At 34.6% G+C, this 23,175-nt stretch overlaps 1 protein-coding gene across 1 annotated transcript; it reads left to right on the top strand.

Annotated features, from left to right (window-relative positions):
- Positions 1-6,769: 6,769 nt before the first annotated feature.
- On the top strand, positions 6,770-8,664 carry LOC115717981 (uncharacterized). Its single transcript, XM_030646951.1, has 3 exons — positions 6,770-6,814; positions 7,242-7,774; positions 7,869-8,664. Exons 1-3 carry the CDS (start codon positions 6,770-6,772, stop codon positions 8,662-8,664), a joined length of 1,374 nt encoding a protein of 457 aa, XP_030502811.1.
- Positions 8,665-23,175: the final 14,511 nt, after the last annotated feature.

Here is a 23,175-nt window from a genome sequence, read left to right as displayed (position 1 = left end):
GATATGGTCCTAAGAAGGGTTTTTCCAGCCACCCAAGAACCCGGAGTGGGGGTACTTGGCCCAAATTGGGAAGGACCATATGAAATCGAGGACGAAATCGGTGCTGGCACTTACAAACTGAAAAGAATGGACGGAACTACTGTCCCAAGAGCCTGGAATGCCGATCACCTCAGAAAATATTACCAGTAGCGAATTAAACTTAGATTTTGTTCAAAGGGTTTGTACCGACCAAATCTATGCCTCCTCTGTATTAAATAAAATTGAGTGCCTTAAAAACAAAGTTTCTATGCCACTCAGGGGGGTACTAGGGTATACCGCACGGACAAACAAAAAACAAACTAAGTAAAATATCCTGACCCAAAGGGCAGGTCAATCTAAGTAAAATATCCTGACCCAAAGGGCAGGTCAAAAATATGCGCAAAAATAAAAAGCATAAGTATAAAAACCCTGAGCCAAAGGACAGGTTAAAATATCTAAGCGTGACAAATAAAGATCGCATATATATAAAAAAAAAATATCCTAGCCCGAAGGGTAGGTCATATACATATGAATGGCCCGGGGACAGGCCTTAAAATATAACTGTCTCCCCTTCAAATAAAAGCTGCCGCCTATATGTAAAGTGTTCTAAGGCAGCAACAAATATGTACAAACAAAAAAAAAGAGTTATAAGAAGAACGGGTAGAATCTGGGTCAATAATACGGCAGCTCAGTCAGCCCGCGGAGGAAGACGAGGTCCAATCCGTGCCTCAAGCGCAGCATCAAGCTTCTTCTTCTTTTCCCGGAATCTGGCAATCATGTCCTCGGGTTTGGGATAAAAAGTAAGCTTGATACTTTGATCATTGGTGGCCCAAGCCATGTAGACACCATCATCAAAGCGCTTCGGGCACAGGACGCAGGAAACAGGAGAAAGGAGCTCGGCCCTCTTGGCCTTCCTGGTGGACTGTTCTTTGAAATCCCTAAGCTCCTTCAACTCCGCAGCTAGAGCGGCCTTGGATTCGATATCCGACTGGTGAGTCTCCTCTAAAGACCTCACCTTGGCGGCCATTTCATCCAAAGCCTCCCTGGCCTCCCGGAGATCTCGCCTGGCCTTCTCGGCAGCCTCGGTTTGAACCCTTAGTTCCTCCTGATGATGGGCCTCCACCCTGTCTCTCCGCTGAGCCTCGTCCCGGATCATGGCCTCCGCCTGAGCCTCCCTCCGCTTGGCCTCATCCTCCTTGGCCTTGGCCGCTGCCTCCTGGCGCTCGGCAGCCTCCTGGTAGATCTGCCTCTCCGTTGTGAGGTCCTGGAGGACCTTCCTGACGTCGTTCATGTCCCCAAAGTCGGACAGAGCGAAGCCATGGTTTATGATGTTCCTGGAGAGGCGGCCAGCCTCAGCAGCAAGCTAAACCATAACGAAGTATAAGGAAAAATTTCTCAAAGGAAGAAAACAAAATACAAACAACAAAAAGGAAACGCAAAAAAATTGCAAAGTACTTACCACTGTGAGAGAATGGCTGAGGTCCTGGACCTGGAAAATGGAGTTCAGGGAAGCACAAGTGGCAAACCGCTTGGGCGCACAGCGTGTAAGCTGAGAAGCGAACTCGCCGGTCATCTCCGCAGCACAGGGAGCCAGAGTAGGCCCTAGGAGGGGACGGAACCAGTCCGTTAAGGGGTCCAGATTGAGGTTCCACGGATTATGGTAGTCCGAGTGGTTGAGGAAGGGCCTCCACTTCAGCATACCCCCGGGAGTACTCGTCCATAGCATAGTTGTGTTTGGCTATGCGAAGCTCCTGCCTCACCTCATCCCCCGGAATCGGGGTAAGATCAATGTGGGGAGGAGCAGGATTTTCCTCCATCGGGGAGACCCCGCCGTCTAGGCCGTGGGCAGGAGTGTCGGCCCTCCGAGGCCTCTTCGGCTCGTCCTGGGCAATCATCTTGCCCTTACGCTTGCGAATCAGAGCCACTTCAGGCTCCTCCTCGTCCTCCTCTGCTACCTCCGGAGGGGCTTGAGGCTCTCCAGTACCCTCAACGGCTTCCTCCGAGAAGTCCCACCCTTTCCCTTGGCCTTCTCCCGGAAGCACCTCCTCGTCATCCACTAAGTCAATGGTTTCGGGGGGGACGCCGGAAGGGACCTTCAAGGAAGGGGCCGGGGGAGAGGGGGTGAAAGCCGGAGGAGCCACAGGAGTATGAACCCCGGCAAGCTGTTCCAGGATGGCATCCATGGAGGTACCTGTTCCAAAAAATAAGCAAGTGTTAGAAGTTCGTGAGGAACCGCTTATAAAAGATGCAGCAAATAAGCTACTCCTACCCGAACTTCCTAATTCGGCCCTAGCAAAGTCCTGAACTTTAATGCTGGCAGCATCATCTCCAAGATAACTATCCGAGGGCCGAAACCAGTTGGACGCTATGTAAGCCGATGGACCTAAGGGAATAGGTTCCGGAGGGCCGGAGCCCATCCGGGACCGACCTCGGTAATCTCCTAAGTTCGTAAAATAAAATTCCTTCAAATGATCCCCCCACCGGGTCGACGGCATCTTAAACCTACGGAGACGCTCGTCGAACCCTACGGGTCTATGACTGGTATATTCATCAACGGAAGGAACATAGCGAATTGTCAAGGGAGACTTACCGCCGGCACCGGAAGTGCTAGCACCGGGAGCACCCGAGTTTGGTTCGGGGGCTGAAGGCTGAGGCCGGGAAGTCTGATTCTCAGAAGAACCTTCAAGACGAAGGGGTCTCCCGGCGGAAGGACCCCCAATCTCTTCTTGAAGTATCTTGTCAAAAAATTTAGCCTCGGACTTCCCGCCAATGGCTTGGCTCCTTCGCACCACCGGACTCCCCACGCGAAGCCCTCTCCCAGAGGCGGCCTGGGCCTTAGAGTACGCCTTCTCCTGGGCCTTCCAGTAGAGATAATCTTGGTACTTCTTCTCTGCCGTAGCAATGAGCTCATCCCGGAAGGCCTTCTCCGCAACCGGCGCCCTCACATTGGGGCAGATGACCCGTGAGAGGTTGGAGTCATCCACGGATTGATGAGAAAGGATAAATTTGGCCTTCCTGCAATTCTCCGTGGTGACTAGGCCCCCGACATCAAGATCGGCGTGGTCGTAGGAGGCGAAGGCTTGGGCCCTTCGAAGGAAGGCCTGAGTGGGAAGCGTCCGCTGGTAAGGTGGGATCCGCACCCACTCCGTGAGAAGCTCCGGATGGTCCACGGCCCTGAACCCGGACGAGAAGAAAAAGCGGTGGCGGTACTCCTTAACATGAGTCTGCCTATTGTATGGAACCACCCCCTCGTTAGCAGGGTGGATCCGGAACCCATAAAAACCATCCTTAAGTTTGTCCCCTTTTTTGGGGACGGATACAAGTTCGTAAAAATATAAAATTTCCGCCGGGCTGGGAGACCCCCAGCCACGGGCGGTGTAAAAAATGAATAAGCCTGAGAGCAGGCGGTAAGCTTGAGGAATAAGTTGGTATGGCGCAAGGCCGACAAATACAAGAAAATTCACAAAGTAATCTTGGAGCGGGAGCATGGCACCGGCCATCAAATGGGTCTGACTCCAAGCCCCGAAGCCGTCATAGTTGTGATTGGGCGTCTCCGAGTCACGAGGAGGCCGGTGGAAGGTCCCTGAGGTAGAGGGTTTGATCCCAGCCACGTTAATAATGTGCTCCAGCTGGTGAGGACAAGTCAGGGTCGACCGAAGCTCGGCCGCTTCCCAACCAGTTGCACGGGACTTGTACCCCTCCTGGGCGACGGGTCCCAGAGAAACCTCCTCCAGCGTGGCCATATTTTTCCCTTTCTTCTTAGAAGATTTTGAGCCGGAAGCAGACATTTTGTGTTTTGAGAAAAACAAAAGGGAAAAAGAAAAGCCCAGCAGTTAGGTCCCATACCAAACCCTAAATCGAGAAAAAGGGAGTGGGGGTCCCCTAACCGCTGGAAAGAGGCCCCCTCCGGACACGTGTCACCTGGGAAACTCTGGAGAGAATCCCTCAACAAGTGTCGGGTGCAATGAAATCGTAGAAAGAAAAAAAAAAGAGAAAAGCCATCTTATGCCCTAAGCAACTGTTAAACGAAGAACACATGGCCCTCTTCAAACAGAACTGTATAACTACAGCAGAGGCATGATAAACGACGATTCTACAACTAATGCAGTAAACATAAAACAGAACTCGAAGAACTTAAACACTCACGCACCCAGAAGCCTCTAAGTGCGAACCCAGAAAACGAGCGAAGTAAATATAAGCATGTTATTTAAGGATGCAAGAAACTTACAGTCGATCGTTGAACTGGAGGTACTGAAGGTGGTTGAGTGAGAGTTGAGAAGCACTGGTAAAATCAAACACTGGAAAATTGAATGAAGTGTCTGAGTATTAAGACAGTTCGTGCTACTTCGAGAAATTTTCTCTCTAGGAAATTCGAGCAGAAATGGCAAGGAATGGAAAGTAACCGAAATGAAGGAAAGGTGGTGGCTTTTATAGGCAAAAGTGCATGAGGAACAGGCGTCTTCACCTACCAATCGCACGGTGGGGGAGACGCACGATTCGAATTCCCAAAGATCAACGGACCAGATCAATCTACCATTAAGGCGGTGGAAACGTTTGAGTATCCGTCTGACACCATCAATGCGCCACATCAATCATGGGGCGTGAAACGAATCGACCTCTGCAAAAGCGAATCGCTGCATTTAATGCCATTATCAGACGCACCTCCACGCGCCCCCAAGTCGTATCAGAAGACCGAGGAGGCGGCTGGAAACATTCCTGCAAAAAGCAAATCGCTGCATTAAGTGACATCATTTAATTTGCCCCCACGCGCTCGAGGCTTGAGCTAGGGAAACGAGGAGTCAACCGGAGACACTTGAACAAGCCTTGGTTTATTTTTTACTAAGTAAACAAGGCTTGGGGGGTAAATGTTGCTCCAGAATTCGTCTAAAATACGTGGACCAGTCGAGAGAGGACACGTGGATCAGATAACTTGGAAGGATTTGTTAAGTCTTTGTGCGCCACCAGGAAGCGCTGTTAGCATGGGTCCCGGAGGAGACACCCGGAGTACAAGGTACTCCAGGAGACTAGTATAGCGTGAAGGCTCTCCGGGATATGTCAGGTCCTTCCCGAGCAATCAAGTCGCATTTAATGCTGCATGGGAGGAAGCGTGTTGGGACTGTAACACGCAATAAAGTCTGACGGCACAACCCCCGAACAGCAGCGCTACAGTAATGATCATTTAAGTCTAGCGACGACTACTCTGCGAAGAGTCACGTCAATCACAAGGCAAAAAGGACATTCTTCATAAAAACCCTACAGCACCTAGGGATTTGACCATGCATCACCCATGGTATATTCATCGGAAATGCCCAACTTTATGGATACTTACAGACACATGTGTAAGAATAATTCTAGGGATAACCCCACCAAAACACTATAAATACCCCCTCAAAGCTCATTTAATGGGGTCGAGAATCTTGGTTGCAAAAGAGCAAGAAGAGTAAAAACTCACCAAGAACATTCTCTGTATTTAAGAGAAAAACATTCTCTCAAGTGTAGAATCTGTATTAAATACATCCATTAATAGCAGTGGCTCGTGGACTAAGGCTCATTAACGCCCCAACCACGTAAAAAGTCTTCATCTCACTTTCTTACAGCTCCTTATTATAATTATATTTTAATAGTTGCCGAAAACCTCGGTCAACAAACCGCATTTACAGTACGTGATATGTAATCAAATCACACGATTTTAGGAATAATTGCTGTAAACATATTCCGGTTAACTTTGTAATTAATTGTCCACTATGTAATTATAAATAGTGACAAACAAGAGCAAAAAAAGGACGAAAAAACTCATATGTGAGAGTTCTTAAAAAAAATAATCAGAAATCTGAATAAGATTGACTTGTGGATTATGCAGAATTTTAACTGCAAAATCACGTAAAAAAAAAACCCTGTGTTCATATCTTTATTTCTACAGCTTTTATTTTTTCTGTGTGAAATCAATATTGTGAGGCTCAAATTTAGTTAAGGAAAATCTGCGTTAATAATTTTTAATATATTATAGGCTAATTAGGATTTTTACCCCTGAACTTTGACATGTACTAAATCATGTCCCCTGAACTTTTATGGTCGTTAAAAATGCCCCATGAACTGTTGAGATTGTTGAATTTAAGGACTTTTATCCAATTTTAGTAAAAAAAATCTAACATGGATGAAAATTTAGGGGGCATAATTTAGTACATGTCAAAGTTCGAGGAGCATGATTTGGTAGATATCAAAGTTTAGAGAGCATGGTTTTGTACATAAATAATCACTCAAATAGTAAAAATCTCAATAGTTTAGGAAAAAAATTTAACGACAAAAAAATACAAAAAAACATGATTTATTACATATCAAAATTCGGGATATAAAAATTTTAATTAGCCTAGTAGATAATAAAGTATCGCTCTCTTAACTTAGGAATAAAAATACCCTCCACTCAACTTAAATGTTAAATCTTGAATCCGCATCCGCTACAGCCAATTAATGGTGCTTGAGTACCTCAATCTAACAAGTAAATAATTGCCTTGTCCGACGACAAGTCATCCACTTAAAATGCATATGGTTGTTGAATAATATTAATTGTGACAAACACTCTGTTGAAAACCAGAGCAAGAAACTATTCAAATTTAGATTTCAGTAGTCCAAATGATGGAAACAGATAGTTGAGTAGTTGATAGTAAAGCCTTTATTTCATTACAATTTTCTATTTTTGACTTTTAGAAATAGGAAACGTACGCAACTACGCATGCTTCCTTAGCCAGCTCCAATGGCTAAGAAAAGGTGTCTAGCAGGGAATGGTCATTGGTCATTGGTGAGGGGATACGCACTTTGACCGTTGCTTATACATTGGAGCAAATTGCAGCAGCTATCACCGTATTTGCTGTCAAACTACCGTGATTGATTTTATTTTTTTTTTTTTTTTGAAAGTAACAATTAAAAAGATAAATAAATAAAGTTAAAAAAGAATTTAATCGTTTGTATTAAAAAAAAATAATATAATTTTTATTTTTCAATTATAAATACCTATTAAATTTTATTTATTTTTCACACTATTTTTTATAGCTTTATTACAATTCATCAATATTACAAATTTTACACTTTTTTTCTCATGACAAATTCATTTTACATTAATATATGAATTCTAAAAATATTAGTGTGAATATATAAAATTAAAGTGAGTGATATATTGAATAAGAGTATTGTTATTATACATCAGTAGTGACTAACACTTTTTATAGGTATTACCCTCCCATTCCTCGTTTCTGGATGTTGAATTAGGTGCTAATCCTAGCTACGTGTGGCGGAGTATTCTAGAGGCAAAAGCTGTGGCTAGAATGGGTGTGAGATGGCGTGTTGGAGCCGGTTTGTCTATACCGGTTCTTAATCAACCATGGCTTCCTTGCAAGGAACATCCGTATGTTATCTCTTCTCATGTGGACTGTAAGGTCAATAATTTATTAAAAGTGGGCTCTCTTCAGTGGGATGAGGAAGTTCTTCACGATTTATTTGTTCAAAGGGATATTAATTTGATCCGTTGCATTCCGTTGTCTCCGTTTTCGGTTGAGGATTATTGGTATTGGATGTTGGAGACTCGTGGAGATTATTCTGTTAAAAGTGCTTATCGCGCCTTACAAGACAGCAATGGTAGGTGGAATACTCAAGACAATTCGGGCTTTTGGGAGATGTTTTGGAACTTGAAGTTGCCACCTAAGATGAAGATTTTTCTTTGGCGTGGTCTTACTAATTGTCTCCCTACCCTTGTATCTCTGCGGTCTAAAAGGGTGCATGTGAGCAGATTGTGTCCGATGTGTAATCGGGAGGATGAGATAATTTTTCATATAATGGTTGGTTGTGCATTTACTAAGAGTTGTCTGGACATGGGGCTGGGAGGAACGATTTGGGGGTGAAGCTGTTGTGTTTGGCAGCTGGTTTGATAATGTTTGTAAGGGTCAGCCTGTGGATCGTATTGAGGGGCTTGCTATGCTTTTTTGGGGAGTTTGGGGAGCTCGTAATGACTTGGTTTGGAGCAATAAGGTGTTGTCGATAGAGAGAGTGGTGAATGCTGCAATTACTTACCTTGATTCTTGGAAGAATGCTCAGCTGAAAAGTAGAGGTGTGTCGCCAAGGTCTGGTCCAATTACTTCTGGGTGTGAGCAATGGGCTAAACCTTATTTTGGTGAAATAAAGGTTAATTGTGATGCCAGTGTCTTTGGGGATGACAATAGTCTTAGGTTGGGGTGGATTGCTCGGGATCATAATGATTTATTCATTGATGCGTTGGCGGTCAAAACTTATGGTCAACCCGCCCCGTTTTTGGCTGAAGCTATGGCGTTGAAGGAGGCGCTCATTTGGGTGAAGGGAAGGTGGGTAGAGGGGGGTGTGCCTGCTGGTGTGGTTATGGAGTCGGACTCGCTGCTGCTGGTACAAGCTGTGCAACAGAAGAAGCGATTGTTGTCTCGGGTGGGGCTTTTAATTACGGATTGTGTTGGTCTTATGCAGTCCTCTCTTTTGTTTCCTATTTCAATTAGTTTTGTTAAACGGTCTGGGAACCAGGCGACTAACTTTTTAGCTCGTTTTGCTGGTTCTATTCCTGGCTGTGTTTCCCGTGGGGGTTTTGTCCTTGCTGGTTTGGAAGCTATCTTGGTAGCTGGTTTGATTTAATAAATATTAATTTTTTGGTTAAAAAAAATACTTTTTATAAGTAACATCTTACGATTAGTTAACAATATTTTTTAAAAACTATTTTTTTTTTAAAATTATATGAGACATGATACTTAATTACACGAATAACAATATGACACTAAGGAGAATGGTAAACAGTGACACCAGTGATACTTTTTAGTAATTTCATTAAATAATGTGTTGGTCCATGCTGTCAATTTTTGGAGGTGCTTAATATTAGAGTAATTTTAAGAGTAAAATGTCTTAAAATGATGTGGATGAAAGAAAATATAGTATATTTTGGAATAATACAGAGATTATAGGCTTTTTTTAGAGTGGATCTTGTATTGGAGTTGCTCTTAGGGCTTCTTTGTTTTTATTTTTTATTACAAGTTTCCATGTATGAGTATAATTAGAGCACATAAGAGCATCATCAATGTTGTAGTTTAAAGAATAGCTTGTCACTATGTTGGGGTCAATTTAATGAGGTGGAGAAGTTAAGTACTTAATATTTAAAAAAGATAGTTGTTGTTAAACACCGTAGTCTAATTAATTTACTTTACATACTTTTCTTAAATTTAATTGGTTAAAAATAAAAAAAGGGACTATGTTAACTACTTTGAAAATAGTTAGTATTGGTCATGCTCTAATACTATGTTAATGATTATCAGTTTCATTGGTACAATGTTTGCGAACCGAACAACAACTTACCCAAGCACAATATGAGTGTCATAGCTCTTCGAGATAAGATATAAAAGGTGACAATATATATACTTATAATACACATATATTTAATTTCATTTTTATTAAAAAATATATAATTTATTAAGTGCTATTAATTTATAAAAACATATAATAATATTTAAAATTTATTGTTAATTATAATTTTAGTTTAACAATATTTTAATATTTTATTAATAAAAAAAATAATAATAGAAAAATATTTTTTAGATAAATACAATGAGTTTAAATTTAAATTACAATGTTAAAGAAAGAAGAGTTGTTTATGTTATATGTAACTACATTTAATAATACAATAAAACCTCTATTTAAGAATACTCTATTCAAGAATAACCTCTAATTTATTATAAAAAAAAATCTCAATTTGTTTATGTTATATGTAACTACATTTAATAATACAGTAAAACCTCTATTTAAGAATACTTTATTCAAGAATAACCTCTAATTTATTATAAAAAAATATCTCAATTTGTGCCAGTTATAAATAAGAATAACCTCTAAATTGTAATTAGTTATACATTTTCTAAGTTCCGTGTTAACAAAGTATACTTCTATATAAGAATAATTACACCTCAATAAAATATATACATATATTTTATACATTTATTTATGTAGAATTAATAATTTTATTCCAAATTGTAATACACATATAAATATTATATTTACTCAAAAATAATTCTATTATAATGTAGTATTGAAGATTATTTATTGTTATTATTTTTACATTGATATTTTTTGATGTTTTGAATTTTTTTTTTAGTATAACTCTATTTAGTTATAACCTCTCAATTAGAATATAATTTATTTAATTCTAAGTGTATTCTTGAATAGATGTTTTACTATACAACTAGAAAAAAGCTAAGCACGTATACTTAATTTTATGTTAGGTGCATTTTTTTTATTTAAAAATGATACAATAAATAATTGAAGAAAAAACATTATTAGTTATTGTTTGAAATTATTTTTACATATATATTCAATTAATGTAAACAATAGTGTTGTAAATTAAAATTTATGTAGCTCTAATCGCAACAAGCTAATGGAATTTTTTTTTTTTCTTTTGAGAGAAAGATTGATTCATTTAAAACGAGAAGAAAAAAAAGGAGAAACAGGGTGCCCCTCCCCTTGAAAATCTATAAGGCAGTCTAGCTCTCTTTGCTAAATAATCTCCTAAAGTATTGTCACAATGACTAAGATAAACCAAATGACAACTGCTAAAAGACTTAATTAATTCTAAAACAACAATGGATGTGTGTTTAAATCGCCAGTCTGGGGGAAATTTTTATCAGAAAAAGCTTTTACGACTACTTGAGCATCAGAAAATAGAACAACTTCATCCACCAACTCTTGCTTTGCCCATTGAAGAGCCTAGAAAATAGCAAGTCTCCACTTCCATGGCCGACATTGCATTATACTTATGAAGCATCACTCTCCAGCCACCATTGCACCTGTCAATAAGGATAGCAGCAAGACCTGCCTCCCCTTTAGACCAGAAAGCATCGGTCAATAACAGAAAAAGTGGCAACAAAAAGATCAGCTGGAGAGGGAACCATTGATAATCTGAGATGATGATTATCATCAATGTCTTCAGTTTAGGAGAAGCTCTTGAACCGAAAACAAACCATTTTACCAATATTTTTTGTTGAAACACTTCTCCCACCTAATCTGAGAGTATATTTCTTTGAGACCAAATCTCCCAAAAGACACAAGTTGCATAAGAGAGCAGCTCCAATCTTCTTTTCCCCTTGCACACTTTGAATCAAAGCTTCTAAAAACTCCAACATGTTAGTACCTTGTATCTAGTGCATAAGACAAGGATAGGGCCCGGACAACCAAACTGCTCTAACTAGTGGGTAGTCCTTGAAAATATGACAGCAAGATTCCTCTGCATTCTCACAAAAGTAATGTCTTTATTCTCAATAAAAGGGAGCTTCATCTTTGTATGTTGAGTCTCATTAATTGATCTCCATAGCATTATGGCCAATCGAGGGTGCAGACTAGGTTTCCAAATCCATCTCCATAAATCTCTTTCCTCATTTAATCGATGCTTTTGGTCCAAGACATAGGCTTTCTTTACAGTAAATTAACCATCACCGTTGCTTTTCATATTATACTGTCCTTTGAAGATAGAGGCAGTCTAGGAATTTTTAGAATTCTTTCCCACATCTTCCCTGAAAAGCTAATAGATTATTAGTTGCTAATTGAAACCACCAACACATCGCACTCGTAGGTAACCACTCACAAAAATATGCACACTTAAATTTGATAAATTTTCTAAGCAAATATGTGCTAACAACTATCAACTACAAAGTTTGACTTAGAAATAACATTTTACAAGAATAAATGAGTAATTTTTAAAAAATTTAACAATGAAAATATTAATATAACAAAATGTAAATTACAATACTGAATATACTCACTACCTCCAACTAAAATCAAACAATATCTTTATTGTTCAAAGATATATATATGAAATACGAGATATGTATAGTGGGCATGTACTTCATTTAATCTCTTGTAATTAAATGGGATGGACATGATATAGATTTACATTGTAGCATTGGCTGATGATAGAATTGGACATTTGTGAGCCCATTTCTCTTTGATGATACTTCCCTATCCAGCCATTCAAAATAATACATATATAAGGAAGTTGGATCAATTTCTAAGCTCTCAATTGGGCCTTATCCACTCTTTCACTTCAAGCATTTATTCTTTTTCTTTGCTCCAAATCTAAATCAACACAAAATCTAATTAGATTAAATATTTTCAGTTAATTAGGATTTTTTTCTCCCTAAACTTTGACATGTACAAAATCATGCTTCTTGAATTTTTTTAACCGTTAAAAATTCTCCTTAAACTATTGAGATTGTAAGATTTAAGGACTTTTGTCTGATTACATTCAATTTTACTGTTTCAGTTTATGTGCTAAACTATAATCTCCAGACTTTGATATCTATCAAATCATGCTCCTCGAACTTTGATATGTACTAAATCATGCCCCCTGATCTTTTATCCATATTAGAATTTTTTTACTAAAATTGGACAAAAGTCCTTAAATTCAACAATCTCAATAGTTCAGAAGGTATTTTTAACGATCTTAAAAGTTCATGAGGCATGATTTGGTACATGTCCAAGTTCAAGAGGAAAAATTCCTAATTACCCAATATTTTCAAAAATAATTTTATAATAAAAAACTATGAAACTATTCAACTGGAACAAACTTTTTTTTATACAATAAAAGCCTTAGAAAAATATAAATTTGAGCTCTAAACACCCAACTTTTTAAATCACTGTCAATTCTGCTTTCAAAAAAAAAAAAATCACTCCCAATTCCCAAAATCTCTCACCGTTACTGGTAGTACATTATTCATTTTTTTTTAAAACCTTTTATATTCAATTCAATTGAATAATAAATTTAATTTTTTTTCCTTACTTCAATTTTAAATTTTTGCATCCTATATGTATTTATATATTTTTATCCAATTTTAATTTTTTCACCAAAAATCAAAAGAGAGAAAAGAAAATAGTTCAAAATCCTATATAGCTTTTCCAAGCAAAAAAAAAAATGAAACACTCAAAAACTAATTTGTGGTAAAGCTAAGGTACATATAATGTCAAAAATATTTTTTTAAAAAAAAAAAATTTACTTAAACTTTGAGAATTAAATTTTTGAACTTCATCTATCAAAAAAATAAAAGATTGAACTTGAATTTGATTGTACTTATTATTTTTGTTATGAGCCAAATTTTTAAGATTAAAACAGGACATTCAAAATGTTTAAGACGGCCCTATTCATAGTATTGTAAATTTATCATTCTCTTAAGTTTTATTACACGTGACAAGCAAAATGATGACATGGTTTGCTAATTCACATTAACGCTATGAGTATAATTTAACATTAAAAATATAAATATTAGGTATTTTTAAAAATCATTATACTAAAAATAATTAATGAATTTAGTCTCCATGAATCAAGGAGGCTTTATTAAGGGGAGGTTTACAGGGTACAACATAATGATTTGTCAAGATTTATTAAGACACTATAGGAGGAAGACCAATAGACCTTCTTGCATTATCAAGTTGGATTTGCAGAAGGCCTATGATACTATAGAATGGGACTTTCTTGAAGAAATGATGCAGGGACTCTTATTTCCATCTAAGTTCATTAAACTCGTGATGACCTGTGTGAGAACCCCAAGGTTCTCACTGATGTTTAATGGAACTTTACATGGATATTTTGAGTCAAAAAGAGGGCTTCGACAAGGTGACCCAATGTCTCCTCTTTTATTCGTGATGTGAATGGAATACCTCACTCGAATAATAGGGAGAATAGGGGAAAAAGAAGACTTTTACTTCCATGACAGATGTGCAGCCACTTACCTAAATCATTTGGCCTTTGCTGATGATGTATTACTTTTCTACAATGGAGATTTCAAGAGTGTGTATTACCTATTAAAAGACCTCAAATTGTCCTCTGAGACATCTAGATTGAATCCAAATGCTACAAAGTCAGCCATGTACAGAAGTAATATGCCTGAGGATCATGTTAGAAGAATCATGACTATTTCTGGCTTCCAGCATCAGTCACTGCCTTTCACTTACTTGGGAGTTCCAATTGGTGCAAAAAGAATATCTGGGAAAGAGTGTGAGATCCTGGCGGAGAAAATGATAGCTAGAATCAAAGTATGGAGCTCTAGAATTCTCTCCTTTGCGGGAAGAGTGGTTCTATTAAATTCAGTCTTGATGGCCATACATTCCTATTGGTATCAAGTCTTGATATTGCCCAAGAAAGTAGTGAATAACATTGAAGCAATATGCAGGAACTTTCTATGGAATGCCAAAGTTGAGTATCATGGGCCTAGTGCAATTGCTTGGGATTTCATATGTCAACCAAAAGCAGCCGGTGGCATTGGCTTCAAGGATATAGCATCTTGGAACAAAGCTGCTATGGGAAAGTACATCTGGGCTACTGCAAACAAAGAAGATAGCATGTGGATGCGGTGAATTAATAGTGTCTATCTTCATGATAGTGATTGGTGGGCCTATGAAGCACCAAGTCAATCCAGCTGGTATTGGAGGTGCTTAGTGAGGCTCAAAGACCAATTCAAAGCAACTCAGCACCCTAGCAACATGCTGCAGCAATACAGCATAGCAATCGGTTACAAAATTCTGGTGCAAGCTCCCCCAAAAATCCAATGGACAAGGCAGGTATGGAGTCATTTCAATGCTCCAAAACACAGTTTTATACTTTGGCTTGCTATGCATCAAAGACTGAAAACTAGGAACCGATTGTCCAAAATGCAAATTATCACAGATACAAAATGTATTCTCTGCTATGATAGGAGTGAAACCATAGAACATTTGTTCTTTGAATGCCCGAAATCTATCATTTGCTTGCATGAAATCAAGAGGTGGTTATGGTGGAGAACAAGGCATACAAGCCTTCCTAACATCATCAAATGGATAGGAAGATCCAAAGAAACTAAGTTCAGGGGCCTGGTTTTTACTGTTGCAACAGCCAGCTTGTTGTATAGTATATGGGGGCTGAGAAACAAGGTGCTATGGACTAAAGAAGAACAATCGCTCACTGCTATGATCATTGATTTGAAGGCTAACTTGAAGCTAAGAATTGAGATGTTTTGGCCAAAAAGAGTCTCGAATATAGACACACAATGGTTTCAAAGTTTATAAATACATTTACAATTTGGGTGTAAACAAACGTTTTTGAGCTAATACAATTTCTGATTCATCAAAAAAAAAAAAAGTTTTTTTTCAAAAAAAATAATAATTAATGATTAAGAAAATTATGTAAAACTAAATTAAAAATAAATAAATTATTTTTTAAATTAATTATTCATTTGGCGTTGACATTATGTGGAAACTAGATAAGCAGTCATGTTATCATTTTATTTTACGTGTGACAAAACTTGAGAGAAAGATCAATTTATAATACCGTGAATAGTTTATAGGAATTAAGTTTATCTTGGTAGAAAGTAATTCTAAGGTAGTGGTTGATTCTCTCAACTGCTAGACCCTAGATGAGAAATTGAAAACTACTCCTTATTTGGTAAAAGAATTGCTTCATCTTTCATTACTTGTTTATTGGGATAAGTTGAAAACTACCCTTTTTTATTACACATTAACTAAATATAACTCCAAAATAATTTGAATTGATAAATACACTCTTTTATAATCAAAGTATCAAATATAATCTCACAAAACTTATCAAAATTATATTAGAATATTTCTAATTAAGGAAATAAAATAATATTATTGATTCTGATAAATGAATATTTTATATTCATTGAATCTTGACAGAATCAATTACGTAATATTCTATATATGGTCAGATTTCTATATTCATTACCTGATTTGATTTCCTGAATTAATTGTCAAAATATTCTGACAATTAATGTGGCACGTATATCGATGGAGTATCTCACCTATAAATATAGGGTCTCGGTCCCCGAGCTCCTCACTCATTCTGTTCATAACAGCAAAATCCATCTAAAGAGAGTTGAGAGAGCGAGGAAGCCCGATTACCCACATCAATCGGTTTCTTTTGCAGATCAAGCTTATGTGGGATTAATACTCAAAGAATCAATGGCTAGAGGTATTTCGATCCTTATATTCATATAGTGTATATGTTTATTTATTCCGCATGTTATATACACATACATATATATTATATTATACATATAAATATCTTACAGTTGGTATCAGAGCGGTTTTATCTCTGTCTTGATTGTATTTAAGTTTCATATATATATATACACGTATATACACTCGGTATTCATATATATATGTTATATATTTGTTTTTCGTATATACATTCATATATATATATATTCACATTATATATATACATTTTGATACGTATATACCTATATACATTCAGTTTATATATATATTCATATACATTCAGTTTATATATACATTCAGTTTATATATATATTCATATTCAGTTCATATATATATATATATACTTACATACATATATATCCATATACATGAAAGTTATTCATATATATACATCTTTCATATATATATTTAAATATTTATGTATGATTATATATATTTCATATTAGATTGATAATTTTATGTGATATATATTAGATATACATAAAGTTTTAAGTTTCGTTCTTCGTTAAGAAAAAAAAATATATATATATATATATATACATTTATATATATATATATTTTGGGTGTATATTTTAAATCTTTATTGCAATATCACATTCATATAAAATTATAGAGTGATTTTATGCATGAAAAAGATTTGAATAAACATCAAAATCTAAATTTTTTTTTTTTTGAAGAACACCTTTGGACCCAACTCATCTTCATTGGAATTAAAATCGACTTTTACGTGTTTTAGATGCATAAAATCCACATAGATCTCTTTATTTTTTTCATTTGGATCATTTCGGGATTAAAAACACGTAATTTGGTCGTCAAAATTCTCTTCACCGATCGGGTTTGGGTCGGGTCCGTCGGACCCACGTGCAGAAAAACGGGTCAAAATGACCCGGATTGGCTGAAGGAGACGACTCAAACGACGTGTCGTTTTCCACAAACGACATGTCGTTTTTTTAGTGTTTTTGGCCGCTGTCGTTTGATCAAACGACATGTCGTTTTTTATTTTTGAAAAACGACGTGTCGTTTTTCAAGTTCGTGCTGCTGTCGTTTTCTCAAACGACATGTCGTTTTTCCCCTATGGAAAACGACATGTCGTTTTTCAATTTTGAGATCAGCCCTTTAGTTTTTAAAACGACGTGTCGTTTTGCGTTTTGCAAAAAACGACATGTCGTTTGTGCAGTGCATTTTTCAAAAAAAAAAAAAAAGGAAAAATTCCGAATTTCTTATTTTTTTTTATTTATTTGGAATATTAATTATTTTCCTATTTTGTGTTAATTTAGTCCATAAATTGCATTTAGTCAATTTTCCATTTTTATTTAATACATATATCTAGTATAAATTGAAAATAGAAATTTGTTTAATTTGGTAATTTATTACATGATTTATTTAGGCATGTAATAATTGTGCTAATTTGTATAATTGTGCATTTAATTATATATTACCAAATTTATGCAATTTATTTTCTAAATTAATTTTGAAAAATCTGCCATTAATTTCATATTAAGAAATTAGCATTTAATTAATTATCATACATTAATTGTATTAATTTGTATTTATTTGACAAATTTGTGTTTAAATGCAATTAATTTAGATTTGTATGATTTAAATGCTATACATAAATTCCTTTTATAGTGCTAGATATATTTAGAAATATTCAAACATTAAGATAGGTTGAATATTTTATTTAGCACATTAAGTTTCATAAAACTTCATAAAATTATTCATAAAACATTCATAAAACTTCCTAAAATGAATAAAATATGAATAAAACGTAAGTAATTTTGTGGTTTGACATAAGAAACATGAACCTGGGACAAATGCTCATATCTAGAACGGTTTTTAATGATCTTCGGACGACCACACTAGGAGCACTAATCTCAGTGATTGTCTATTATGTTAATAACGAAATTACTTTTAGGTAGAGCCCAATACCTAATGTCTAAAGTGAAAATATAATTTTATATAATTAGGGAGTAGCCACAGCATCCTTATTTGTATAAAATTATATATTAATTAAGATTCGCCTTAATGGACATAACTTGTAATTAATTATATAGGTATAATAATTTTACCCCACAGGGATTTTATTATATTTGTATAATTAATTAGGATAATATGTTAAATTAAATTTTCTTAATTTACCCCACAGGGAGTTATGGGGATTTAATTTAATAGTGTTATCACAAATTTAATAAAGATAGATAATAAACTTCATTTTCCTAAACTAATTGTTTAATTAAATCTATCATAAAGTTCATATAATTTTATTAAATTTAAAATTTAGCCCACAGGCAATTTTGGATTTAATAAAATTTTAATCTTCAGTTTATACTTTGGTGTCAAGTGAACCACATAATTTTAAATAATTAGGGAGTAGCCACAGCATCCTTAATTATATAAAATTATATACATTAAGTGGATTAAGATCACATAATGGACATGAATTATGTGAACATAATAATCTTACCCTACAGGAATTTTATTATATTTACATAATTAATATATTAAATTAAATTCTCTTAATTTATCCCACAGGGAATTATGTAGATTTAATTTAATAATTTTATAATAAAGTATAAAATTTTGAAACATTTATAAATAATTAAGTGTTTCATACATTTCATTGAGATAGAAATATTAAACTTTAAGTTTTTCATAAATTGTGTAAATCTATCATAATCTACATCTAAATCTAATCTTATTAAATTAAAAATTTAGCCCACAGGCAATTTTTGTTTAATAAGATTTCATATGTAAGCATGTTTATTCATTGGTAAAAACATGATTCATTTAAACCTCAAAACTATATATGTAATTTTATTACATCACTATTCATAAATTTCTTCCATACCAGTAGAAATTTCCAAAAAATTTATTCTGATAACTTAATCTAAAATGTACAGTTTTTACTGTATAATTAAGAAAAATAAATCACACTTTATTATCACCAATAAATTTTAATTTATTGTGTATGAATTCATTCTAATATAGTTAATGTGATTATTAACACATAGTGGATTATTTTAGATTGTTATTCCACATTCATAAATTTCTTGCAAGGTTTACAAATAAACCTAAGAAAGTCAGTAACTGTGAGCAAATCTTATCCACAGACAAGATAAGTTCTCACATTTAGAAGTTTAAGGAACAAGCAATATAGTAGTGGCTTTGTTTTAAAATTGGCAAAGACCTTTATGTTCCAAGATTCTATTGAAACTTGATTTAGACACATTAAGAGGTCTTTACTACAAATGATGTCACTCATAAAGATATGCAAGTTCAATCTGACAATAAGAAATGTGTTATTAATAAAGAATTCTTCTACATTATAGCACCAAAAATTATGGAACATATCTCCATAAATAGAATAAATGTTAGTAAATGGTGGGGATCTTCATTACACTAGATTTTACTAACTTTATTTAGAACTTGTGTGAATTTCATTAAGAATATGTATTCCAACAAGTCAAAATCGGTGCATACTAGAATTCTATCACATTAGAAATCATACAAGTCAATTAATTTTGAAGACATGGACTCAAATTTTGCATCTCTTTTTTAACGATTACTCACATAAATAATTTTTCTACAAAAGTATAGATTTATATGTTTCAAAGACATTTAAATCTTAAGTAGAGAAATGATGCATTTTGCATATTAAGATAGTGAGATCAAATATAAAATGGAGAATACTACATTAAAATTCGTGAGTATGGATAAACTCCCAGTCTATTTGCAAAGTTTCTTTAAAAGCATGGGTTCATTGCCCGATACATATGCTTGGTACACCTAAATTAGTGTGTAACAGATTTAAGAAACTAAGAATTTTTTGGACATGGGGTGGAGCCTACATAGCAAACTCCAATCTTTCCTAAATCTTTGTCTATTGATACTCAACAATGGGGTGTACATATCGAATCGTGTTCTAACCAAAGTTGTTTCTCAAACATATTTTGAGTTGTGATAAGGTTGAAAACCGACTTGATAACATGTACACATTTTATAAATACCCATATATAGTTAGAGTACAATTGTCAAAGAAAAGATCTGGGCCCTAAACCATAAATGAGCATATTTCATTTGAAAAGCTATAAGGTTTAAGGGTTACATATTTTATTATCCATCTCACAACACTAGAATTGTGGAATTAAGAATTGACTTGATCAGTGGGAGTGATCAATCTAGGAACCTAGTTTCCGAGAAAGATCATTCATATTTTCTCAAACTTCCACCTCAAGTGTTAGATTAATTATGATTCACAACAACCCTTAAGATTACTGGTTATTGAGAATTCATAACTAATCATTAATAATATACAAGTCATTGGTAAAATTCTAATAAGTTATGTTATTTAGTAATTGCTTACAATTTCTAAAATAACATGCTATTGAACCATTTGCTCTTTTAAGAGTTTGTTGGTCCATCCTTAAGATGACTTATTAGAACAGTAAGATCAATGTATTCTAGTGATCACATTTTGTACAATAAGAGTTCAACTACAATATTAATTTGAGACACAAATTAAATTATAGAATGATAAAGAATTGAAGTTGTAGTACAATATGCCATGACTGAAGAAATGAATATCTTAAATAGCAATAAAGTTTATCTTTAGTAAAGTTGCCTAATGGGGTGGAGAACATTAATTAAGCATAGGTTTTTTCACCAATAATATTCATTAGGCAACATTGAGAAACATAAAGATATAAAAGAATATTCATTGCTAAGAAGTTCATTTTGAACTAAGAATCAATAAAAAAGGAGATTTACATTCTCAATTGTTTTTATAAAAGATTCTATTATAGACCTTGGCATTTGTTGCTTGTTTTAATTCATTAATCAATTCCAAATAGTGAACTAGAGGAGAAGGTATATAGACTGCCATAAAGATTTTCCTCTAATAGTGGTGAACATATGCAAGCTTAAAGTGTCTACCTATAGATTAAAACAAACATCTCACAAATTGGTATTATATCATCTTTTCCTTTAGGTTTGAAAAGAGAATTATGGAAATAATTATATACCAGAAGGTCAGTGAGAGTAATATTTGTTTATACGTAGACAATATGTTACTTGCAAATGATGATAAAAGTTTTCTATATAAGTTGAAATAATTCATATCTCAAATTATTATTTTGAGATAAGGAATATAAATAATATATATAATTTTAATTAATTAGAGAGTAGCCACAGCATCTCTGATTAAATAAAATTATGTATTATTCATCTGATATAACTTTTATCTTTAAGTGTGATAAATATAACTCGAACTAGCATCTGAAAAATGATGTGGAGTGAGAATAAATTAAGAACATTCATTTGCTTCTATTTTAGAAGCCTAATGTATGCCTAAGAGTCTGAATAAGACTTTGCATTACATTTGTTTCAGGATCGTTAAGTAGTATCAGAATAACTAAAGTTAAGACCACTTTATTTTTCATACAAAGTGATGAGGTATCTTTAAAATACTAAAAATTATATTCATACATATTTTAAGATAAATTGACCATCTGGAAATATAGTTAACCAATTAGATTCTAACATACTTCACTGGTTGTATTTATTCACGTACATCAATATTTTATTACGTCCTTAAGATTACCAGTAAGTTATATTGTAGAGAATCTTGATTGTTATTTCCACTATAGAAGTCAGATTCATTTATTGTTTTGAGGATACATCTCGTATGATGTATTATAGAGTTTCATAGTAGGCCTAGAGTTCAGAATTACAGTTTCATTAGGCCATTAAGAAAATTTTGCGATAAATTCAGCTACAATATTTATGGCTAATAACTCTAAGAGTACTGGTCGAAGCTAGCATATCGACATTAAGTATTTAGCCATAAAAAAGGCGTGATAAGTGGTCATTAATCACGCAAACTGAATTGGGTGATCGCATAGATCCTTGACTAAAGGCATGCCGCAACACAAATTCAAGGATCATAAAGTAAATATGGGATTCAGTTAACCCATATGCAGTTTTTTTATTTGTACAACCAAAAATTATTTAATGAAACTCTAATTTCGATATTTTCTCATATTTATGTGCACCTTAATTTCATCTGAGAAAATTATCGTAAGAGGACCTGAATAAACATAAGGGTTAGGGTTTATTCACTTAAGTACATTGCCACATAAAGTACATTGTTATATAATAAATATATCGTAATACATGGAAGATAATACTCGACTTATAATGAGGACATGTCGCTATGATTCGTATGTTTATTATATAATGAGGAACGTTTGGGTTTGAATGTTTTAGTTTAAATGCTGACCAAGTGGGAGAATATTAGAATATTTCTAATTAAGGAAATAAAATAATATTATTGATTCTGATAAATGAATATTTTATATTCATTGAATCTTGACAGAATCAATTACGTAATATTCTATATATGGTCAGATTTCTATATTCATTACCTGATTTGATTTCCTGAATTAATTGTCAAAATATTCTGACAATTAATGTGGCACAGATACTGATGGAGTATCTCACCTATAAATATAGGGTCTCGGTCCCCGAGCTCCTCACTCATTCTGTTCATAACAGCAAAATCCATCTAAAGAGAGTTGAGAGAGCGAGGAAGCCCGATTACCCACATCAATCGGTTTCTTTTGCAGATCAAGCTTATGTGGGATTAATACTCAAAGAATCAATGGCTGGAGGTATTTCGATCCTTATATTCATATAGTGTATATGTTTATTTATTCCGCATGTTATATACACATACATATATATTATATTATACATATAAATATCTTACAAATTAGACTTTTTGATGCAGTACATAATGGAAATATAACTTATAAAAGTGTGTATAAATTAAAGAGTAGTAAAATGAAGGTAAAAATTAAGATATGAAACAAAAAGTAAGTATAGAGTGTAATTTCCTCTTGTTTATTTTGTATTATTGCTAAAACTTGTAACTTTATGGTCCATAAGGTAGTAAATGGGCTAATAATATTTTCTGTAATGAATGAGAGATCAAATTTTGATTAATGAACGTTTCTTTTAAAAAAAAATACAAATTTATGGGGTACAACAACGTATAAATCATAATTTTGGGGTAAAAATATCGAATAATAAATGTATACAATTACAATCAATGATTGATTCTTGCCA

Source organism: Cannabis sativa, chromosome 5 (assembly GCF_029168945.1).
Source record: "Cannabis sativa cultivar Pink pepper isolate KNU-18-1 chromosome 5, ASM2916894v1, whole genome shotgun sequence".
NCBI classification, from domain to species: Eukaryota; Viridiplantae; Streptophyta; class Magnoliopsida; order Rosales; family Cannabaceae; genus Cannabis; species Cannabis sativa.
This window is presented reverse-complemented; position numbering and strand designations above follow the sequence as displayed.

What these genes read in the sequence shown, in the direction of transcription:
- LOC115717981 (XM_030646951.1), top strand. Translation starts at nt 6,770, where the DNA reads ATGGCTAAGAAAAGGTGTCTAGCAGGGAATGGTCATTGGTCATTG. An exon ending in GGAATGGTCATTGGTCATTG is followed by an intron (nt 6,815 to 7,241) that starts GTGAGGGGATAC and finishes CACTTTTTATAG; the next exon opens with GTATTACCCTCCCATTCCTC. An exon ending in CCTACCCTTGTATCTCTGCG is followed by an intron (nt 7,775 to 7,868) that starts GTCTAAAAGGGT and finishes GCATTTACTAAG; the next exon opens with AGTTGTCTGGACATGGGGCT.